The following is a 24292-nucleotide window of genomic DNA, read 5'->3' as shown; positions in this document are numbered from 1 at the left end:
AATGCACTCTCATTTGACCCATGCAAGCTTGGAAAAGTATACATTAAAACAATGATGATATGTGCTTAAAATGATGATATTCAATGGTATAGCTAGAGTGTTTATTGCTTGAGGTAGTCCTTCAATTCCCTCTACTTCCCCAAAATACCACCTAATACAAATATCAACTGCCCCCTCCCAAAAGTAGTCCAGAGCAGATATCCCTTCTTGCTTCACTTTAGCCTTAATAGTATGAATACTTCAATTTCTTTTTTTATTGTTTCTTGATCCAAATTATTAATGAAGTGGTTGAACTGGTACAGCATCAGAGTAAATATTTTCCACTATTTAGTTCTATATCTATTATATTCTGAGCACTAATTTAATAATGTTCAATTTTTTCTTTCGTTACTCCTTAGTAGATCAAATAAAAGTGCTAGAGTCAATTCAATCAACTATATCCCTGACAAATGCATGGCTTTGTGCCAACATACAAATTATTATCAGAACATAAAAAGTTATTAATTAAATAGAACACTAAACAATGCGTTATTATATTTAGTTACATTCCCCTTGATTCCAAATTCAAACCCTGATGAGGCTTACTTTGCTACTTATTCCTCTTAGGTTAATAACACAGTGAGAACTGACTCAGCCAACATTACCCAACCCAAAGGGGAACACTTTTATTGTTTCCATGACTGAGAATAAGTGTTTTATAAGATAAATGAATCTACAATCCATTTTTTTTTTTCTTCCTAATTAAAGTCCAGTTCACATATTAGCGCCATACTACCCCCCAGTAAGATCAGAGAGGAAAAATAGTAGAGAACCAAAGTAAAACATTCCTAAGTATATACTTCTATACCTCTATATTCTGTGTTCAAATCCTGCCAGAATCAGCTTTGCTTTTCCTCCATCCAGAGTCAAAATACCCACTAATAATACTGGAGTCAGTTCAGTTAACAAAGCTTTCCTTTATAAGTGCAGCTTTGGATTTAGTTCAGCTAACATCCATTTTCCATGCTGGCATAGGTTGGATGAATAATAATAATAATCCTTTCTACAATAGGCACAAGGCCTGAAATTTCAGGGGAGGGGGTAGTCGATTACATCAATCCCATGGCTCAACTGGTACTTTATTTATCAACCTCCGAAAGGATGAAAGGCAAAGTAGACCTCAGTGGAATTTGAACTCAGAACACAATGACTGACGAAATACCACTAAGTGTTTCGCCAAGTGTGCTAACGATTCTACCTGTTCACCTTAATAATAATCCTTTCTTCTATAGGCACAAGGCCTGAAATTCAGGGAAAGAGGGCTAGTTAATTACATCGATCCAAGTGCATAACTGGTACTTATTTCATCAACCCCCAAGAGAATGAAAGGCAAAGTTGACCTTGGCAGAATTTGAATTCACAGTGTAAAGATGGACAAAATGCTTCTAAGCTAATAGTTCTGCCAACTCACCACCTACATAATAATTATTTCAAATTTTTGCCACAAGGGCAACTTGAGGGAGGTAGGGATAAGTCAATTACATTGACTCCAACAGGTACTTATTTTATTGACTCTGAAAGGATGAAAGGCAAAGTCAACCTCATTGGAATTTGAACTCAGAATGTAGCGATGGGCAAAATACCACTAAGCATTTCATCCAGTGTGCTAACAATTCTGTCAGCTCGCCGACTTTAATAAAAATCCTTTCTACTATAGGAACAAGACCTGCAATTTTGGGGGAGAAGGGGACAGTCAATTAGATCGACCCAGTATGCAACTGGTACTTAATTTATCGACCCCAAAACGATGAACAGCAAAGCTGACCTTGGCAGAATTTGAACTCAGAATGTGAAGACAGTCGAAATACCACTAAGCATTTCACTGCCTTTAATAATAATAGTAAGAATGATAATTATCATCATCATGGTTATTATTATTATCATTATATCTTGGTAGCAAGTTGGCAAAATCGTTAGCACAATGGATGAAATGTTTAGTGGTATTTTGCCCGTCGCTACATTCTGAGTACAAATTCTGCCAAGGTTGGGGTTGATAAATTAAGTACCAGTGAAACAATGGGGTTGATGTAATCGACTAGTCCCCCCGCTAAAAATTTCAGGCCCTGTGCCTATAGTCATCATCATTGTTTAATGTTCATTGTCCATACTGGCATGGGTTGGACAGTTTAACCGAACTGGCACACTGGAAGGCTGTACCAGACTCCAGTCTCATTTGGCATGGCTTTCTATGGCTGAATGCCCTTCCTAATGCCAACCACTCCAAAAGTGTAATGGGTGCTTTTACATGCCACCAGCACAGGTGCCAAGTTGCATAACAACGGTATCTGCCACAACTGTGATCTTGCTCGGCTTGATAGGTCTCCTCAAGCACAACATAATGCCAAAGGTCTCAGTCATTGCCTCCGTGAGGCCCAATACTTGAAAGGAACTCAGCCACTTTGCCTCCATGAGGCCCAATGCTCGAAAGATGTTCTTTATATGTCACCAGCATGGGTGCACTTGGCTTGAATGGGTCCTCTCAAGCACAGCACATCGCCAAAGGTCTCGGTCACTAGTCATTGCCTCTATGAAGCTCAAAGTTCAAAGACCATGCTTCACCACCTCATTCCATGTCTTCCTAGGTCTACCTCTACCACAGGTTCCCTCCACAGTTAGAGATCAGTACTTCTTTACACAGCTGTCTTGTCCATATGCATCACATGACCATACCAGTGCAATCATCTCTCTTGCATACCACATCTGATGCTTCTTATGCCTAGCTTATCTCTCAAGATGTTTACACTGTTGAACATGTACACTGACATTGCACATCCAGTGAAGCATACTGGCTTCATTTCTTTCAAGCCTATGCATGTCCTCGGCTGCCACAGCCCATGTTTCACTGCCATGCAGCATAGCTGTTCACACAGGTATCAAACAATTAGCCTTTCACTCTGGGAGAGAGGCCCTTTGTTGCCAGCAGGGGTAAGAGCTCTCTGAACTTTGCCCATCCTAATCTTATTCTCACAGCTATGCTTTCGGAGTATCCCACCTCCACTACTAACTTGGTCACTTAGATAACGGAAGCTATCTACTACCTTTAGCTTATCCTGCTGGAAGTTGATGGAGTCTATGTTCTGCTCATTTTCAACATTTATTGTATCTGAGCATCTTCCACATACAAAAGCTAGTTTCCCTGTTAACCTTCCGCTGATATTGCTGCACCTGTTATGTGTCCAAAGCTTACACCAGGTGTATCTTCTGGAGTTTCTACCTACCTCTTTTCTACAGATTGAGCAGGGCCACCTACTTGAAGAGATTTGTAATTTGTCTGCCTTCCTACTTACTAAAATTTTGGTTTTGCTGGGTTAACTATAAGGCCTTTTGATTCTAGACCTTGCTTCCATAACTGGAACGTCTCTAGTAAAGGTAGTGATTCAGCTATAAGAGCAAGGTCATCAGCATAGAGGAGCTCCCAGGGGCAGCCTGTCTTGAATATCTCTGTTATTGACTGGAGGACTATGATGAACAAGAGAGGGCTAGGGACCGATCATTGGTGAATCCCTACTTGTACCCTCAATTCTTCACTGTACTCGTTGCCAACCCTCACCTTATTGATCGTGTTCCTGTACATAGCTTGTACAGCTCTCACTAACCACTTGTCTATCCCTAGTTTCCACATTTACCACCAGATAAGGACTCAGGGGGCCCTGTTAAAGGCTTTCTCCAAATACACAAAGGTCAAGTCCAGAGGTTTATATTTGGCTATGTATTTCTCTTGTAACTGCCTCACCAGAAATATAGCATCAGTGGTGCTTCTCAGCACAAAACTGAACTGCATCTCATCTAAGCTCTCTCCCTAGTTAGTTGGGCTATGACTCTCTCCGTAGCGTTCATCACCTGATCCAGCAATTTGATACCTCTATAATTATTTCTATCTAAGGCATCACCATTATCTTTATAGCAGTTGACTGTGGTGCTGCTACACCAGTCATTGGGTATGACTCCTTCATGAACCACCTGATTTACAATACGGGTGACTAGACCATAACCTCTACCCCCAGATATTTTAAGCATCTCAGCAGAGATTCCTGATGGGCCAGGGACTTCTCCTGTCTTCATATCCTTAGGATTATTATTATTATTATTATTATTATTTTGTTGTTGTTGTGGGGTAGTGGTTTGGCAGAATTAGTAGAACTACAAACAAATTGCCTGGCAGGTTTTAGGGACATTATTTTGTGTTAGGAATTCAAATCCCAGATTGAGAACAGTCTTTCATCCTTCTTATATTGTTAAAATAAAGTCCCAGTTTTGGCAGTACTACTATAATTTAACAAGCATATCTCATGATTAACCATTAAAACATTTTTATAAATCAAAATACCCTATAGCTCATCGAAACATTAGATTACTTTTGATCCCCATTTACACATCTACACACACACACATATATACATAAAACCCTAAACACCTCATGCTAGACATCTTTGAATCCAAGATAGAAACCATGTGAACATCTATCAATGAGAAGAGGACAGCATTGTATCTTTCAACAGCTCAAATACTCAGTAGCTATATATATCAAAGAAACAGTCTTGTATTATATGGTTTCTCATCATGAATAACATACTTCTAAAAGTTGCCACAAATTTTAGGCCTCACACACACACTGTAAAGTGGTTGGCATTAGGAAGGGCATCCAGCCATAAAAACCATGCCAAAACAGACAGTAGAATTTAGTGCAGTTCTCTGGCTTGCCAGCACCTGTCAAGCCATCCAACCCATGCCAGCATGGAAAACAGACATTAAATAATGATGATCAGATTGGAATAAGTTTTGAGGTTAATATAATCAACCAAATCCCTAAGGTGATGCCCTAGCAAGGCAACAGTCTAATGACTAACCAGTAAAACAATAAAATAAGAATACTCTATAGAAAAATAGATGTAAAATAGTATGAGAAAATTTGATGACACATGGGTTTCATTTTCAAATTACAAATGGAATTGCTTATGAATATTGTTTAAAAACAATATGTGAGGATTACATAATTTGGAGACATCAATGTTAATTATAAAAAGGGTTTAATATGGTAAAATCTATTTGGAAATTAAAGATATGTTCATTAAATAATTTTATTACTACCTTTCATGATAAAAGAAATAGTTGAGACTGAACTACAGAAGAGAAAAAAATGAAGGTTGCAATAAAAATTATACATATTCAAGTAACTCAATGACTAATAATACTATTAACCCATTGCCAGCGTGGCAAGATGATTAATCAGGTATTTGATGATGATGATTGTAATGTGTGAGAATCTAATTTCCATATCTGGTCTATCAGAAACACCTGCTACTCACAGCGTATTTTATAAACCAAACCAACATTATGGAAAACTTTAATTCAATATGAGAAAAAGTTTTCTTTTGTTTCTATCAGAATGACATATCTAATAGTATACTAACTACCTAACAGGTTATCATCAACAAGTAGGTCAAATCTGATTGCTTATTGTTAATATCTAGTCATATTTATGAATATAAAAAAAAACTAAATGGTATAATATATTATGCAAGTTATGAAAGGCAAAGTATTAATAAAACAATTGCTACATTTCACAAAGAAAAAATGCTACCAATGCAATGAGCCATTGACTGAGCTTCCACATATGGAATCACTAAAGAGGCTCAATATAACAGTACACTGCAAGTTCGAAGGTTTATAACTCGAATTCCACCTAACTGATTTGATTGAAATTTCAGACATACATTTGGTATGTGCCGAGGCATGTTTTAGTCATAACAACTGCTTAGATCAATGTTCAGTTTTCGCAAAAACTCAATCGATTCATCCGATTTTGATCAAACTTGATATACCTATGCATTCTTACCCAAGGTTTTTTGTTTCATTATTATTTTTTTCAAATTCTGTATCGTTTAAGCACAGCACAAGAAAAACCAAATCAAAAAATGCCATTAAAGCAGACCATAGCACCGGAACCATTGAGTCGATTTAAACCAAACTCGGTAAACGAATGCACTTTCACCCAACAAGTCTTAAGCCATGGTTCATTTTATTAAATTGCATTTTGTTTGATCACAATTCGACAAACTCACATTTGAACAAAATGCCTTTGTTGAAGTAGCTCCTGATTTGTTTTTCTCAGAACACTGACCCCATTTCTTCTCCGATGCATAAACAATTAATCTCCACCATGGTGTGCACACACATTGTGACCCCACATGACCTCAAAATAGCCACTGCCAATAAAGTGTAAACATCCGGCACCGAGGCTTTCTATTGCAATAAATGAAAGCGATTTCTATGCGTAGCATGAGATAGTTAAAGCAACAACAGCCTCTGCACTGTGCAAGCTACTGGTAATCAAATCGGTTACTGGTAAGTAATTACAGCTTACTTCATCCATTTCACTAGCAGTAGTAACCAGCATTGCTTCTTCGCTGGACTTCTGTCTCTGAAGCTTGAGCAGCTGCCATTGAAACAGCATTCGTTGTGCAGTGAGTTCTGCATTGGTCTTCGGTTTCTGCAGTGTGAGCAGTCACAGTCACAACAGCATTGGCGATTTGGCGTCTTCTTTGCTGGCCTTCTGTCTCTGAAGCTCGAGCAGCTGCTGTTGAAGCAGCATACGCGGTTCAGTGAAGAAGCCACCAATCTGCTAACGCCATGTCTACAGCTGCTGCAAGAGCTTTTGAAACAAGTCCCCACAGGAAACGTCGCCGAGCCACTAATGTCGCGTGCACTTCAGCCACACATGCTGAGGAGAATGAGGAAGAGCACCATAGACGTCGGACAATGGATGCTGCAAACACTACTGCTGCTTAATCTTCCCAAACATTACAAGACCGTGATAATCGCCTTCAGAGTGATGCCAGACTGCAAGCCCTTACGATAGGTGTTTCTAAACTGTTGGCCTTAAAAGCATTCCACAAGTGTATGGTTCTAATCTGCACTGGGCTGAGGAGTAAGGTGTTGAAATCAGAAAAGCATTGCGTGAATGCGGTAGCCAAGGTAGGGCTCAAAAAATTTTCTCAAGTGTAAAGCCTCATCTTTCCATAGTTGAATGGTAATTTATTAAGACCCATGCAACACCAGGTACTACTGCTAGTATAATCTAAAATTGAAAGTCAAAGTAGAAGCTTCTAGAAAATTAGGTCAGTAACATGGCTTTGGGGACATTTCACATTATTTATAAAAGAAATGCATTTCACAAACCTATTATTCAACTATAAATCTTGGATTTAATGTTCATATAAGGAAATAATACATTCAGAGACAAAAGAAATGTATGTGGGTATACAAATAGAAAAACTATAAACTTACATTGGTATCATTGACTGATGCACCTTCTTTTGGTTTGGTGCCCGGTTTTACTGGTGGACATACTATACCATTGATGACAAAAAGCACCAAACTTACTAATATTGTTATAAACATCACAAGCCTTTCTGAAAAAAAAAAAATGAAAATGTAAAACCTTCACTAACTAAAGTGAAAAACAAAATAAGAACATTAAATTCTAAGAATAATACTCTCAAGTTTTGTGTGAATAAGAGCTTTTATACAGAAGTAGAAAGGGTAAAATTAATGTTGAAATATGAATAGGATAAAAATTCGATTTTCAGCATTTTCCTTGCAAAGTAGGCACTCTTTAACTTTGTGGAGATTTAAACTTAAAATTGCTTTGTATCAGGACTAAAACAATTCAAATAAAAATCATTAGCATTAATGATAATTCTTGTTATAAGCAAGAAGCCACTCCAAAATACAAACTGATTAAAAATTGAATGAGGTGTAAATCTGGTCTTTACTAAATGTGGTGACGATTTGTTTCAGTAAAATCTTGTCATCAAAATTCAAAATGACTAAGAATATACAGGTTTTTAATGAAAAAAAGTATTCACTGATTAAGCAATTTAAAATAAAACCACAGGAAAAATTCCTAAGGATATTTTCTGTATGAAAAACATAGGTGCAGGTAAGAAGCTTGCTTCCCAACTACATGGTTCTGGGTTCAGTCCCATTGCATGGCACCTTGGACAAAAATTTTCTAATAGCCTTGGGCTGACCAAAGCCTTGTGAGTGGATTTGGTTAGACAGAAACTGAAAGAAGCTCGAAATTGTATATATGAATGTATGTATTTGTGTGTCTGTATTTGTCCACCCCACCCCACCATCGCTTGACAACCGATGTTGGTGTATTTACGTCCACATAACTTAGCAGTTCAGCAAAAGAGTTTGGTAAATTAGGTTCTAGGCTTACAAAGAATAAGTCCCAGGGTCGATTTGTTCAACTAAAGGCAGTGCTCCAGCATGGCTACAGTCAAATGACTCAAACAAGTAAGAGAATAAAAGAATACAGTTAAGAATGTGGTGAACAAAAATTGCACCTATTGAACCTATGGTTGCAAAACCCTTTGCTATTATTCAGTAGAAACTCTAATGAAAAATGCTTCTAAACAATATATTTACAAAAATGCATTAATAAATAATTGGGAGTTTAAACAATCACTATGATTCCATCTATTCTTAATACAACATTTAACATATTACTCAAATTTAAAATAATTCTAATACGAAGAACAATCTACAGAATGCAAGACGAGTTTCTGTGAAAGATATTAATACAAAGACAAATAAAGCAATAATTACAAAAATAAAAATCAAATAATATAATAGACAATTAGACAGCTGATAAACTTAGATACAAGCATTATCCCAACATGACATCCCTATTTATACTTGAGGTTAACAGTATTAGTTCAAAAGAAGCAAAGCTGATCCAACATACTATAAACACACCAGGCATCCTGAACTGGTTTCCAGCTTGTAAAGATAAATAATTTAAGCTACTAAACAAATACAGGTCAAATAATTAGAACTTCTTACTTTGATTAGACAATGTAAACAACACTGAAGAGAAAAGGCCATTACTGTTGCTACCTAGATTTTTAGTCTTTTTTTTTTGATTGACAGCTTAATGTTTTGATTTACTTTTATTATGAACAGTACAACTGCCTGCATTTTCACAATATTTTCCAACACAGTGATCTAAACACCTCTTGATCAGGTTAAAACTCATCATAACACATCTTTCTAATAAACTTTTATTTTTTTATTTTTTAGTGCATAGTACATCAACTTTAAATTTTATCTTAATATAACAAGAGACATGTGGAAACAACTTTAAACACATGAAGGAGCCAAAGAAAACAAAATGAGAAAAATCCAAGAAAACTGGAAAAAAAAAAAGAGACAAAAATACAGAAATAGTAAAATAGAAAGGATGTTTCAATCATTGGACTTTGGCCATGCTGGGACACTGACTTGAAGGATTTTAGTCAAACAAATAACCAGTTTTAATTTTTTTTTTTGTTAATCATTCTCTTTTGCTGGAATGCTAACTTACAGGGATGTAACCAGACCAGCATCAGTTGTCAAGCAGTGAAGAAGAGCAAATACAAAGACACACACAAAACATATACAATGGTCTTCCACACAATTTCCATCTAACAAATTCACTCACAAAGCATTAGTTAGTCTGAGTCTATAGTAGAAGATATTTGCCCATGGTACCACACAGTGGGACTGAACCTGAAACCACATGATTGCAACATAAGCTGGGGGAGAGAAAGAGAATGCTGCATTTCTCTCTGTATTTAAAAAAGGTTACATATTTCTGATTTTGGCTATTTATTAATGAAGCTGGTGTTTTTGCTTCAAAATGAGAAATGAAAGAGTATGACAACTATATATAAAAAAAACTGCAACATGTAAGTCCAATATTTCTATTTTGAATAAATTGCTCTATGTATAACACACATTTTCCCTGTTTCTTTCCAATTACAAATATAATGCATTTCCATCCTTCTCCTACAGTTTCAATAAACTCTTTGAAGAAATCTAGTGTGAAGATTCCAATTGAATTGAAATTTTCTAACAGCTAAAACTGATAATGTAATAAACTATATACATATATGTTTTATGAACTGATATCACCATTCTGCTTGATGGACAGCTCTAAATATTTATCTTTATTTATTAGCTCACTATCAGGTAGGTGCAGGCATAACTATGTAGTTAAGAAGTTCACAGTCACATGGTCTTGGATTCAGTCTCTCAACATAAAACATTGGGTAAGTGTCTGCAATACCTTCAAAGTGAATTTGAAAGACAGAAATTGTACAAAGCCCATCTTGTGTACAAGGGTGGGCTGCAAAGTTCATAGGCTGACTAAGAAGGAGTTATACATTAAATTCTACTTTTACTGATGCTAACTGCATTTTTTCTTTCCAGATAAACCCACATTGGATATAGAATTGAGGACTTGGAAAAGTGGCACTGGAAGACATTTTGTGAAAATGAATAAAATTTGGCACCATGGTATTATCAAATATCTGCAGGAAAAGGGGTTGGCCATCGAGGACATTCATGCTATGTGGTTGCTACATTAGGGGCTGATGCTCCAGCTTTATCAATTGTGCAAAAGTGGGCAGGTAGGAGACTATTAAAGATGACCCAAGGTCCGGATGTCCTGCCACAGCCACCACCCAAGAAAACATTGATCGTGTTCACTACATGGTGATGGATGACAGACGTTTAAATGTTGATCACATATGCTGTAGGGATCTCCCATGAACAAGTTGAGAATATTTTGCATGACGAACTTATGTCGAAGATTTCCACAACTTTTGATACCTGATCACAAGCACACCAGGGTGGTTATGTCACAGGTGAACTTGGTACTTTTTTAAGCAAATCCAGCCAGTTTCCTTGAATGTTTTCTCATCCAAGAAGAATGTTGGATTCACCACTTTGAGCCAGAGACCAAACTCAGTCCATGAAGTGGAAACACCTGTCTTCTCTCCAACCAAATAAGGTCAAGATGATATCATTGGCAGGGAAGGTGATGGCCTCCATCTTAGGAGATGCAAAGGGCATCGTGTTCATTGACTACTTTCAGAAAGGCCATACTATCACTGGAGAATACTATGCCAACTTGCTGAGGCATCTGTGAAAGGCAATCAAGTCAAAACAGCCTGGGAAATTGATGAAGGGGGTTCTGCTTCACCAGAACAATGCTCCTGCACACAAGTCTGTGGCTGCAGTGGCTGCTGTGCACAATTGTGACTTTGGTTGATCACCTTCCATATTCTCCTGATTTGGCACCATCTGACTATTTTCTGTTCACCAACATGAAAAAACACTTGGCTGAGAAGCAGTATCAGACCAATGATGAGGTCATATCTGCTGTTGAGGACTTTTTTGAGAGTCAGGATGAGAGCTTCTATACCATGGGAACCCATCCACTGCAACACTGATGGAGGAAGTGTATAGACTGTAGGGGTGACTATGTCAAAATATAAAACACATTTGATCAAGTTCAGTCATTGTATCGTGGTCAGCTTATGAACTCTGTAGCCCACCCTTGTATATGTATGTGCATGTAAACGTGTGTGATTGTTCATATTTGCACATCTCAGAAATTGTTAAGCTACAAGCAGTGATGTATTATAATTTCTGTCAACAAAATGTCAACTGACTGCAGTTTAGAAAACTAGAGCAATAAAAAATCCCTTACTTGTAAAATAAGTAAGGGTTAGCAACATAAATATATACACTTAACCCATGCTAATAGACATAAGAAAAAAATGAATACTTCTTTTTATCCCAGTCTTTCTTAGTTCTTTCCACATTGCATCTATCTTCTTTCCTCTTTGCGTAAAAACAGTTAAATGAATGCAATTTTATGCCCTACCCAGTAAATTTTAAAAAGTCATTTCAAGAAGTGACATCACGAAATATATATTTTAAGAAAGCTCCATACACACACGTTTACACACACTAAAAAGAAATGTGCAAATCATCAGGATTTTTTTTAAATATACAATAATAGAAAAAGACTTTTCCCAAGAAGTAAATAGAAAATTATAAAATAATAAAACTCAAGAATTATTTTTAATGAGATCTTTCAATATTTAGTATAAAACAAAGAAATCTGATACCTTCCACAATTCAATACACCATTAAAAGATCAAATTATTTATTCTGTCCCATTTAATCAACTTCTGTTAGTTTTTAAAACAAACAAGCTCTGATTCATTAAAAAAATATTGCTCATTTTTTTCTATTGTTGTTAAAAACAGTTCAGCAGTTTTTAGCATTTAATGGAGTTGTTTGTTAGTACTAATCACTACTAAAGAAAACCTGTGTGTTAACAATAGTTAATTGAATGCTTGAAAGTAAAGTCATGAATCCAACTGGCCAAATATAGATCTATCTTCTTACAACTGACATACTAAAACACTTCTTCCACTAAAGCCAATCTTTCAGTATATTTTTTATGGTCATATAGAAACTAAGCAAGAGAGAAAGAAAGAGTATAACCAGCAACACTACTTACACATTTATTATATTTAGTAAGGTTTTAAATACCTAAATATAGGCAAAGCATAAAAAGTTTAGCCCGAATTGTTTAGTTAATGTATGTCATAGTTTATATTTTCCTCAATTTAAATTAGTTTTTTTTTTTTTTTTTAAATACAGAATTAACACCACAAGCTACTTGACAACAGAATATAGTTTTTGTCCTGTTCAAAGTTGTCTAAAATGTCCCTATTAAATACAATCTATTTACAGTTTCTGGGTATAAAAGCTTTTAAAAATATTAAATTTTCCTATTCCAACAAATATAGAGTTAAACACTAGCCCCATGAAGCTCATAAAAACATTTAATTAAAAACAAAGAACATTCACAACTATATATTATAATTTCTGATAAATAAGAAAGACATTTTTAAAACTAAAACTAGACAGAAAGTGAAAATATATATAATTATGTTGAACAAATGAAAATAAGCCATTTTATTTTTTGTACTTATCAAGTCTTAAGGAAGAAGCACTACCCATGACCTTTGGAGGATCTCCAGGACAGTGATCTTGATACAATTAATGTGGAAGGGTTGCATGATCCAGTGGGAAAGGGTTGCATGAATGTGTGTGCCAAATGAGCAAAACACAAAAATAAAATTTCTAAGTGAAATTAAATTATAAAATATTTTTTATAACTTATTTTCACTTTAAATAAATACAAAAGCTTTAATAAATGTTAACCTCTTGCACACAAAAAATTACAATCTCATTATCAAAAAGTGCCATAAAATGTTCTCTTTCCTTTGCATCCAGCATGAGCATAAATTCTTTTGAGATTCCAGCATTGCAGATGTCAAACAAATATACAAATAGAGAAAAATTGGCACACTTTTTTCCTTCCAGACCTAATTGAAGCATAACATTGTTCTGTGTGATCTGGAACATTGTCTTCATCTACCTCATTTGATGATGAAAGAAAGTTAAGAAAAAACTTCATCAATGTATAAATATTCTATTTGCAACTGGATTTCACTCATTATTAAGGGTCACTTGTGCTTAGGCACATATGATGAAGTGGACACTTGAGCATCAGTTGATGATTGTCATATCCATTAAAAAGATGGAGATCAAAATGAACTGAAAGAAAATTTCAGAGGGCCAAAGTTCTGGTGAGAAAGGACTGGGTTTAATGGTTAGTACAGATCTCCTAGAAACAGATGCCATTAAAGTAATGATAGAAAAGACTGAGAGAAGAGACAACATCCCTGTGGACCAGAGGCTGGAGTATGTCCATTAATGACTGAATTATAATTAGTCAAATGGGTCTTTTCTGAATGTGGTTCAGGGTGCTTGTTTGTGTAGTTGTTGCAATGTTCTAGATGTGGGAGCAGTACTTTACTGTACCGGAGTCTTGTAAAGTGTCAGCAGCTGTTAGGGTTGACTTTGAAATGCAGTCTTAGCTATACTAAGGGTGTGCTTTCACCAGGAGAAATCCTCAGAGCAGTTAGGCCCAGCATTTGGAGCGACTGTGAAGGCTCTAGCTGAGTACCATTCATGTTCAGTAAGAATGTAGTGCAGTGGTATTTTCTTGATATGAATAGTGCTTGAGTTTTTTTATGTTGTTAAAAGAAATAAAGTTAGTCTAGCCCCACTGAAGGACACACTTAAGGCATCCATTTATGGAAACAATGCAGGTTTGGCACATGGTGTGTCAGCTGCATATGGATGATGCATAGTTATGGAAATTAAGGAGGAATGAAGGGTCATGTACAGAACAAAGAGAATGAAAGACAAAAGCAAACCACCAGGGAACACCAGAGTTAACTGAAAGTGGAGCAAAAAGAATTCCATCAACACAGGACATGATAAAGTAGCTACTGATGCAAAAGATGAGATAGATAAAGCCAGTAGGTGGACAGTTTTGATAGAAGATTTGTATGTTAGACACAGTAGAAGTCCTTGCTGATGTCTAGGGCAACAACATTTAATTCACCAAAACTCTTTGACAGCTCGCTGGCAAGTAACATCAGAGAGTAGGGAATAGTGAATCAGGTTCTGCAGAAACCATACTGGTGGTCACTGAGGAGAGAGAATGAGAGCAGTTGAAGGAGTTGGAGGATGTCATTGTTAATAGCTGCCTCCATTTACTCAAACATGTTAGAGGTGAAAGTAATAGGACAATAGTTGGCTAGATAAGAGGGATTGCCTTTCTTTGGAACAGGATACACTGAAATATGCTGCTAAATATCAAGCTATGTCTCTATTTCCTCAAGGAAAAAAAAAATCAATAAAACAAATTTTCATAACATTTGTTTTATTTAAAATGTCAAGGATAGGAAAATTTGAATTGAAAGTCACAAATGTATGGTAATGCTGATGTGTAGCTTTATGGTTGCACAATCAAAACAGGTTCGAACAGACTGGCATTAACTCCCCCGCCTACTTTTCTTTAAACATACATATAAAGCAATCCACCAATAAATTACTTTATTATTACGAGTGAAAAACATTACCTACACTAACAATAGGTTTAGTAATTATCATAGTTTTCTGAATGTGGGGGAGAAATGGTGATTACACTATACTTTATTTATCATGTACTTTGTGAACAGTAACATGATTGATTATAGGTTTCCAAAGGGCCAACCACTCGTTCATTATACTTCTGGATAGTGAAAGTGACAAAAGAGTGACTTAATAAATAGTACAAGATACCTTGGAACAAACACACAGGTTTATTGGTTTTCTCACTGATGCTTACATCTTCACTAATCAGCAAAGGATATGTCTTTTATCTTTTACTTGTTTCAGTCATTAGACTGTGGCCATGCTGGGGAACCAGTACTTATTTTTATTCTAAGCCTGGTACTTGTTCTATAAGTTACTTATTGCCAAATTGTTAAGTTACGGTGGACGTAAACACACCGACACCAGTTATCAAGTGGTGGGGGGGACATACACAGACACAAAGACAAACACACACACACAGATATGTATGATGGTAAGTCAAAAATGATCCGTACTTTTGCCATAACATATCTTTGTTATTGTCATACTGCCTTCTGTACATGCGTGCTTATAGTTGGTACTGTTGTGCTCACATGATCAAAGTTTGAGCCTGATCGCACCATTTTTCTTTCTGGCTTTACGGTGTAAGTATGGCTATTCCGCTTGCAATGTGCACCAAAGAAGAACAAAGAGCAGTGATCTGATTTCTCTGGTTGAAAGGTGTGTCAGGTGCTGAAATTCATTGGAGGCTTTTAACACAATATAGGGACAGTGCACTACCGTGTAGAAGTGTGTATGAGTGGATTGAGAAGTTTAAAAATGGCTGGACAAGCATGATACATGAAGAGGGAGCAGGGTTTTTACCATTGATATTTAATGCTCATTGTTACATAGCTGGACATTTTTTCGATTATCTGTCCCATGTAAGTTGGAATTTCTCCCATTTGATCAGGATCTTTTGTTGCTTCATTGACTTTAGAACATTTTCCATGTTATTCATACTGGCTTTCAATTCACACGCGTGCATGCACATACATACACACACACGTGTGCATAATTCTTTTATAAAATCTTCTGAACTTTCAAAATATTAGTCCAAATGACTGAAATGTGCATTATGGAAGAGCTTTTGATAAATAGCTTTAAAAAAAAAAAAAAAAAGACTTTGCAATGCAGTCAACTCATAGGTTGGGTTCCATGAACTCTCATGACAAGGGAACTGGTAGTTAGGCTAACTTTATGGAAAACCCTAGTTCTGAGCAAATTAGATTACTGATTACAGCTTTAATCTCCTAGTTCATCCAGTCTCATAGAAGAAATTGAAGGGTTACAAGGAACATTCACCAGTAAATACACTGAGAACATCTGAAAGTGCTGTACCTATGCTAGAAACGTTATTATTAGTAATAGTGATAGTAGTGGTAGTATGGTGGCAAATTCACTAGCATGCCAGACAAAAAGTTTCATGACATTTCTTCCAGCTTTATGTTCTGAGTTCAAATAGCACTTAGGTTGACTTAGCCTTTCATCCTTATAGGATCAATAGAATAAGTATCAGTTCAGCATATAATAAATTAGTCACTATCTACCAAAATATCAGGCCTTGTCCCTATAATAGAAAGGATTATTATTATTATTATTATTATTATTAAGGTGGCACGCTGGCAGAATCATTAGCACACTGGGCAAAATGCTTAGCAGTGTTTCATCTGCTGCTATGTTCTGAATTCAAATTCCACCAAGGTTGACTTTACTTTTCATCCTTTTGGGGTCAATGTAATCGACTATCCCCCTCCCCCAAATTTGAGGCCTTGTGCTTATAATAGAAAGGATTATTATTATCATCAACATTATCATCATTATTTGGAATTTTTTCTAAAGGACCACTGAAGAGGATAACTTTTAGGGCATTTTAACAGGTTTCACTGTAAAAATAATTTGCCATGCAGAATTTATAAATTTGTGTGTTCAAACTAAACTATGCAAGCTCTCTTTTTATATATACAATGGGGAAAATTTAGAAACATGCTGAATACAGAGTATGATCTTAGTTTACACTAAAGCTCAATTACACCAAACATTTAGTGAAAGAAAAGCAATCATATCCAAACCATTAGGAACTAGTTTGGTTTAATTTATCAATTCCTTTCCCTGTTTCAATTTTCACTACTAATCTTTGAAAACTTTAATTTATACTAAAGATATTTTTCAGTGGCACATAAAAAATATATTTCCTTTTTGAAAGTAACAGGCACAGTGAATAAAGTACGAGGGGTTTTTATTAAGCTGAAATCACATTCTTATGAACCTGAAGAAAACAACAGGACATTAATCCACTGGCCTCTACATTGAGACATAATTTCCAATGCTAGTAAAAAATTTTTTTAAAAAACAAGGTTATGGAACCTAACATATATGGCTTCATAAGTTAATAATTATGAATCCAGTAATGCAGAGCATGACAATGAATGTCTATTTTGTTTTGCTGTTTCTTTCTGTTTATATTTGATATATATTTCTATTATTAATGGTTAGCATTGGTAGTTTTGGGGGGGGTTTTTTAGTTTATCTGCAGTTTTTTTTCTGCTAAACTGCAGGCAATCCTTTTGGACCATTGACAAAATGATCTGTACCGTTTTTCCTTTCACTTCTCAACCAGTAGCTTTGTAAGCAATACTCCTTTCAACAAAACTACCATATTTGTTGCCCTTTTTACATCCAACTCCACATACACGTAATGCTCTTCCAAAATTTTCTCTTCTACCAGGCTCACTACCATGTACACCAGGAGTCACCAAACTATGGTCCATAGGCTGGATTCAGCCTGCAAGGTCAGTTCATCTAGTCCTCTGCTGCACTGTACCTTCAGTGTAAGTACCTGCAATGAGAGTTCATTTGCCTCTGGAACAACTTAGGTCTGTGAGCAAACATTTTCAAAAATGATGACTGTAAAGTCAGCACATCGAATGAGGTGTTGACTGATGAACATTTGAAAGCAATTCTCTTGGTTGGATGCAGCAATTCCAGAGCAAATATAGATTATATCTAAAAGCTAGACACCAGTTTCACAAATCCTCACTAACCTTTTTTGCTGCTTAGTTTGTGAGATTTGGATATGTGCACACTGGGTGTGATATAACCATCTTATTGCTAACATCAACTTCTTTGAAAGCTTTTTGGTTGATTTTAGTTTTTGTATGTTCACTGTATTGTATTGAACAAAATGGTTATGTGGCCTGTACTCATCAGTCTCTGTTATTGCTGTGAAATAGCTTGCTGACCCCTGATGTATTCACACACACCAAATGTAAAAGCACCCCAAATTGGTTCAAATCATTTGGTCTTGACAGTATCTCTATTATCCTCAAATAATGCACCCCAGAACTAACATCTCTTCTCGAAAAGCTCTTCAGTTTCTTTCTCTATATATAGATCTTTGGAAATACGTCATAGTGCATTCCATTCTAGGAAGGATAACTGCTCTCACTCCTACACTACCAACATCTCAAAGGTAATGAAGTAGTCATTAACAACCACATTCTCAAACAACTTGAATTTTTTACTTTCTTTAATGAATGAAGTAGACCCAGGAAGATGTGGGATGAGGTGGTAAAATATGATCTTTGGATGCTGAGCCTCACAGAGGCAATGACAAGTGACAAAGACTGTTGGTGATTTACTGTGTTTGAGAAGACACATCAAACTAAGTGAAACAGAAGTTGTGGCCAGTGTCAGTGACATGTAAAAGGCACCTGGTACACTTTGTGGAGTAGTTAGCATTAGGAAGGGCATCCAGCCATAGAAACCTAGCCAAAACGGACCAGAGCCTGGTGCAGCTCTCTGGGTTATCAGTTCCACTCAAACCATCTAACCCATGCCAGTATAGTAAACACACATTAAATGATTATCACAAATGACTGCAAAAATAGCTGCCAGATCTACTGTAAACCAGTTTCATGTAAATCACCAACAGACCCTAGCTCTCAAGAAATTTGTTGATATCAATGTTGCATTTGGTATCAGATCTAGCTAAACTAACTATATATCGGCTCTGTCAATGTCTTTTGCATTGGTGGCTTCCTATCAAATCACATAACCATGTGTGTTTACTGATGGAGTACTCACTAACCCACACTATCAATTTCATTATATGCTAATTTTTGGCTTTGTTGTCACACTCACTCTTCCACCTGTACAAAAAATGACGTACTTGCTATCACCTCAAATAACTTCCGGTGATATACAGATGATACCACTCTTCGTTCACTCCTACACAATCTTCCACTTCAAACTTTAACCACATGCAACCTAGAAACTTCATGCCAGGGCTGCACTAATTTTCTGAATATAAATCTCAAAACATTTTCCAATGGAATCATGTCAATCTTGCTTCCCTCATCAGCACAAAAACACAGTTACTATACACTCCTAAATACATGAAATGACCCTCAAAGTTGCTACAAATGCTACACCTCACCATTACTCATGATCTCCTCTGGTGATCTCACATCCTCCTCATAGCAAAAGCTACATCCTGAAAGTTAACCTTTCTCTTCAGGGCTAGAAAATTCCTTAGCTTCCAATATTACTAACCACCCACAATGAAATGAAACATTGTGCTAATATCTGGGATTGTGCTGCTATCATATACAGACAACTTAGACTAAATGTAGCAAAAATAAAAAACCACCTAATAGATTGGCATGGAGTCACTCACCAACAGGCTCCAACAGATGTATAAGGGGCGTCCATTAAAGATTTCCCCTGACCCACCTCCCAAGGACTGGGATAAATGAAACTTGGCATAACTATTAGTCCTTCTCTACATAGCTACCACCAATGGTGACATACTTCTCCCATCACTTAATGCAGCTGTGAAGACCCCCCTGTCTGTAGGAGTTGGTAGGTTGCATTTGAAGCCAAGACTTTACCTCAGAAAATAAGTTCATCATCATCTGAAAAGTGCTTCCCCTTCAAAAAAAGACTTCATGGTTGAAAAGAAGTGGAAGTCAGATGATGCAAGATCAGGAGAGTAAGTGGGATGAGGAAGGATTTCATAGCCACAGAAGAGTGTTTTCATCTGGGCAACATGCACATTGTGAACTGAAGCATTGTCTTGGAGGTGGCAGATTTCTTTGGTCAGCATGCCACACCTCTCTGCTGTGATGGCATCCCACAATTTCTGCTGCAGAGAAGCATAATATGCCCCATTGCCATAAAATCAATCATCACTTCTCCACACTGGTACCAAAAGACTGAGTATTACCTTGCCTGCTGAGGGTTGGACATGAGCCTTCTTTGGAGGTGGTGAATTATCATGCTTCCATTACTTCAACTGGACTTTAGTTTCAGGATCATAGTGATAGACCCATGTTTCATCCTGTGTGATAAGTCTTCCAAAAAAGCCCTCCTTGTTTTCTTGGCACATTGCCAAAAGAGCCTGAGAGTAACTGAATTGTTCCTGCTTCTGAAAAGAAGTGAGCATCCGGGAAATTCATCATGCAGACAATTTTCACATGTGCAACTGGTCATGCATGAATTTTTTCCACAGACCCTACACTTATCTTCATTTCTTGGGCTAGTTGCTGAATAGTTATGCGGTGATCCTCCAAAATGGTGAATTTCACTTTATGGATAGTATTATCATCAATGGCGGAATGTGGTTGTCCAGGTATAGGAGCAGTTTCCACTGATGTCCAACCACATTTGAACTGGCAATGCCAGAGCTTGACTATGTCATATGATGGTGCATTGTCACCATAAACTAGCTTCATCTCATCGAAAGTCTCTTTTGGTGTACAACCTTTCAAGTATAAGAACCTGATCACTGATCTGCATTCAACTGCCTCCATTATAAACACCTTAGTACACTTCAGCAGCCCTAAAAGACAAACGAATACAAGTGGAAAGCTGCAATTTACAATGTGACATGTAGAGACATGTATGATTATACCTGTACAAGTTCTGTTTCCTGCAACAACAGGAAGAGGGTCAGGAGAAATCTTTAATAAACATCCTGTGTATTTTTCCTAACACCCAACTGCACCTTGGAGTTACCTGGTCTCATGCTAACCTAACTTCTCTTTTCTCCATCATCACCCATATTATCTCCACAACCCCTCCCAGGCCTTCCTACCAAGAAGATCATTCCTCTGGAATTCCCATCTTACTCATGTTTTCCTCAAACCAGCAACTTGCAATTGCTCAACAACTACACTGATCTCATCAACCTTGGAGAACAGACTAAGACCATGAGCACAGTCTCTTCCTCCAGACCAAACCATTAAGAAAACAGTAAATATATCTGCATGATTTTTTTTTTCTTTACTGACTGACCACAAAACACTTCAATATATTCCCTGGATACTAATCCTATATTTCCTAATCCTTACCAATTCAAATTACCTTTGCACTTAACTACATCTGAAATAGAATTAAAATAAAAGGAAGATTTGAAATTTTCAAAAATAGGTGAACTTTATTATATGTTTATTTTTCTTCTTTGTAATCAGAAGATTCAGAGTCATCAACATTAATTTAATTTTAGGCCCAAATCCAGTCAGAGAAGTGTTGATGTCTGTAAGTCATACTGATGATACAAGCAATGAAAAATGTATCATTGAGCATTGATATTGCAAAAACTAGAATGCTTGTCAGAGACATTGAAACATTTCTTTGGGATTCTTTTTAAGACAATGAATTTTAGTCTAATTAAGCATATGACTTTTTACTCAATCATATCATATCAGGATCATATAGCAAAATTTCAGTTATTTCAGTTTATAGGAGCTTTGAAATTCATATGTGAGAGGTGATACAAACTTAGAGAATGCATCATTTACCAATACCTAGCTTTTAAAACATTTTCTGTACAATACAAGACTGGATTTCTGTAGTATCTTCTTAATGCCTACAATTTGTTTTACAGAATCAACCATTAACCCTTTAGCATTTAAACTGGCTATATCCAGCCCAAATATTCTACTTCTTTTATGTTCAAACTTGTCAGATCTGGCCTTTCACAGCCACCCTACAATGTCATTCTAAAATTGAACAATCACATCATCAAAATCTGAAATCCTAGGAGATAAGGCCTAATTTAATTCAAACCATGGAAATAATTAAGAATTACATTTGACAGGGTAATCTGAATGCTAAAGTATAAAATTGGAAGAAAGAATAAAAACTTTTACAAAAATGCCAAGTCGTTTTGCCCTTCAGTAATAATGTACACATAAAGCAGTCACTCATTATTATATTGAGAACTAACTACAGGAATAAGAATTACGAATTATTTCCTTTTCTCTCTTTTCCAAAAAAATTAAACCAGACAACACTGTAGATACTCTGATTAGTTTGATTGACAGAGCAACCGTTGATAGCAAACTATCTGCCAGTTCATTATCGAAATATTTTGCTATCTCTGCAGCTCACTAAGTTAAATATTGCAGTGGTAGTGATAGAGCCCTATAGTAAGTTCACCACTTCATGTTTTTAATTTAGATATCTGAATATAAATTAACAAGTGGGCGCCGTTCCTTTCAGAACTGACACCTGTTTTCAACAAAGCAGACAACGGTGAGCTGCACTTTACAGGTTTATCACAAATTTGAAATTTTGATATTGTGGTTAGTAGTCTCGAACCTTACACGATGTTATTGTGTCTAAAAGGTAAACATGGAATTAATCGCTTTCTAATGTTTGCTTTGTTTTCTACTTAGTAATTTATTTTAATCATGGAAAGAACATTTTCAAACTTTGGCTGCACTTTTTACTACCAGAGTAAATTTTCCAAACACATTCAAATGCTAATTTTGTCTCTTTCATATAAAATGAAAAAAAAAAAAAAACCTAATAATATAGAATTACTCAAAGGTTCTGTTACTGTGTCTTGCAGTAATAAATTTTTCGAAATGACGAAAGTGAAAGTTCAAATAAATATAAAATTCTAACTCCTTTAAAATTATTCAAATTACTAACAACTTGGTCATCTTTTTAAATTAAAAAAAAAAAAGGAGGGAGATTTTATATGAAATGAACCTATATTGAAGGAGCACGATTTTAGACTGTAGTAAATTTATCTTGAGAAAGCAATCGTTTAACAGAAACAAAGCCAGATATTACAGTTTTACCATATGTTATGAAAATAAAATGGGTGATACGCACGAAAAGGATGTTGAAATGGAATAAAATAGGATAAACAAATCGTTATCTTATTTTCCAACCTAAAACATTTTCTGTGGTCGTCTTTACAGTGAATTGAAGACAGCAGGAAGACTTTCTTAAGACATTTCCTAAAACGTAATTAAACATTCATAAAATGTTTTTAAAAAACATTCGTTTTTTGTTGTTGCTATTTTCAGAGGGAAGAAAGCCAGAATAAGTACGAGAGGTCATCCTTTCCTAGTTTTTACTTTGTTTTTGTTTTTTATTGAAATCGTTATCCAGTTGCTAACATTGTAAACATATGAACAAAGTTGATACAAAAAAGAAAAATATATTCGACACGGTAAACGATAGCTTAAGTCCCAGATTATATCTCTGGAATTTGACAATGTCTCACATGTGATTTATGCCTAACATAATTTCAGATGCCAAAAAAAAGAAATGGAATCATTTATATTTACAATTTAAGTGACCAGCAGGATATAAGGAGGCGTGATCCGATAAACAAGAAAACGTAAAACGGATTCGGCTTAAATAATATTAGTTGAGAATTCGATAATTACTGTAAACGTTTATTAATTAAAAATAAAATAATGAAAAAATTCTTCAAAAGTATGAGTTTTAAAAAGAAGTGTACAAACTAACCTTCACAGTTGGGAGCTCCCGTTTGAAGATAAATGACAAACTGCCGCGTGGAACTTCTTTGATGTTACCTCTACTTCGCAGGCGAAAAACTGACACTACGCCTTTTCTGATTGGCTGACATCATTCCCAGCTGATGAAGTTCATATTTTTATATAAATAACATACCTAGGATAGTACATTGCCATACATTTATTACATTACTCGTATTTTAATAGATTTTTTTTTGTTAGGTAACTACACAGTGGTGTGGTGGGTATATACGAAAAGCAGGCAGGATGAAATCAAATTCACTTACATACACGAAAACATGGAACCAAATTAAATATACACACACATATATATATTTGTGTGTATCTGTGCTGCACATATATATATATATATATGTGTGTGTGTGTGTGTGTGTGTGTGTATGTATGTGTGTGTGTGTGTATCGTTTGTAGAAAACAAATCCGGAGAAGAAGCAGGCTCTAAGATGTAGATAGATAGATAGATAGATCGGGGACTAATGCAGTTTCGCAACTCTCCTTGAAAAATGCATTTTTTTGAAAAAAAAATTTCTGATTCCTACGTTTTAGATGTCGGAGATTACGAATATACA

General features: G+C 35.9%; 1 protein-coding gene across 4 annotated transcripts in view; it reads right to left on the bottom strand.

Moving 5' to 3' along the window:
- The window catches only part of LOC106869180 (nucleobindin-2), a 64140-nt gene extending 40114 nt beyond the window's left edge, over nucleotides 1-24026 (bottom strand). For 2 of the 4 annotated variants that reach the window (XM_052968281.1, XM_014914804.2), the window contains exons 1-2: nucleotides 23695-24025; nucleotides 7327-7451 (exon numbers count right to left, since the gene is read on the bottom strand). In XM_052968281.1, the coding sequence (XP_052824241.1) occupies nucleotides 7327-7440 (114 nt within the window). In that variant the 5' untranslated portion in view covers nucleotides 7441-7451; nucleotides 23695-24025. Of the gene's footprint in view, nucleotides 1-7326; nucleotides 7452-23049; nucleotides 23178-23694 lie in introns of all 4 variants that reach the window. The other 2 variants (XM_052968283.1, XM_052968282.1) reach the window with 2 other exon arrangements.
- Between the last annotated feature and the right edge of the window lie 266 nt (nucleotides 24027-24292).

Source organism: Octopus bimaculoides, chromosome 5 (assembly GCF_001194135.2).
Source record: "Octopus bimaculoides isolate UCB-OBI-ISO-001 chromosome 5, ASM119413v2, whole genome shotgun sequence".
Classification (NCBI taxonomy): Eukaryota; Metazoa; Mollusca; class Cephalopoda; order Octopoda; family Octopodidae; genus Octopus; species Octopus bimaculoides.
The sequence above is the reverse complement of the archived record's forward strand: the minus strand, read 5'-3'. Positions and strand labels throughout refer to the sequence as shown.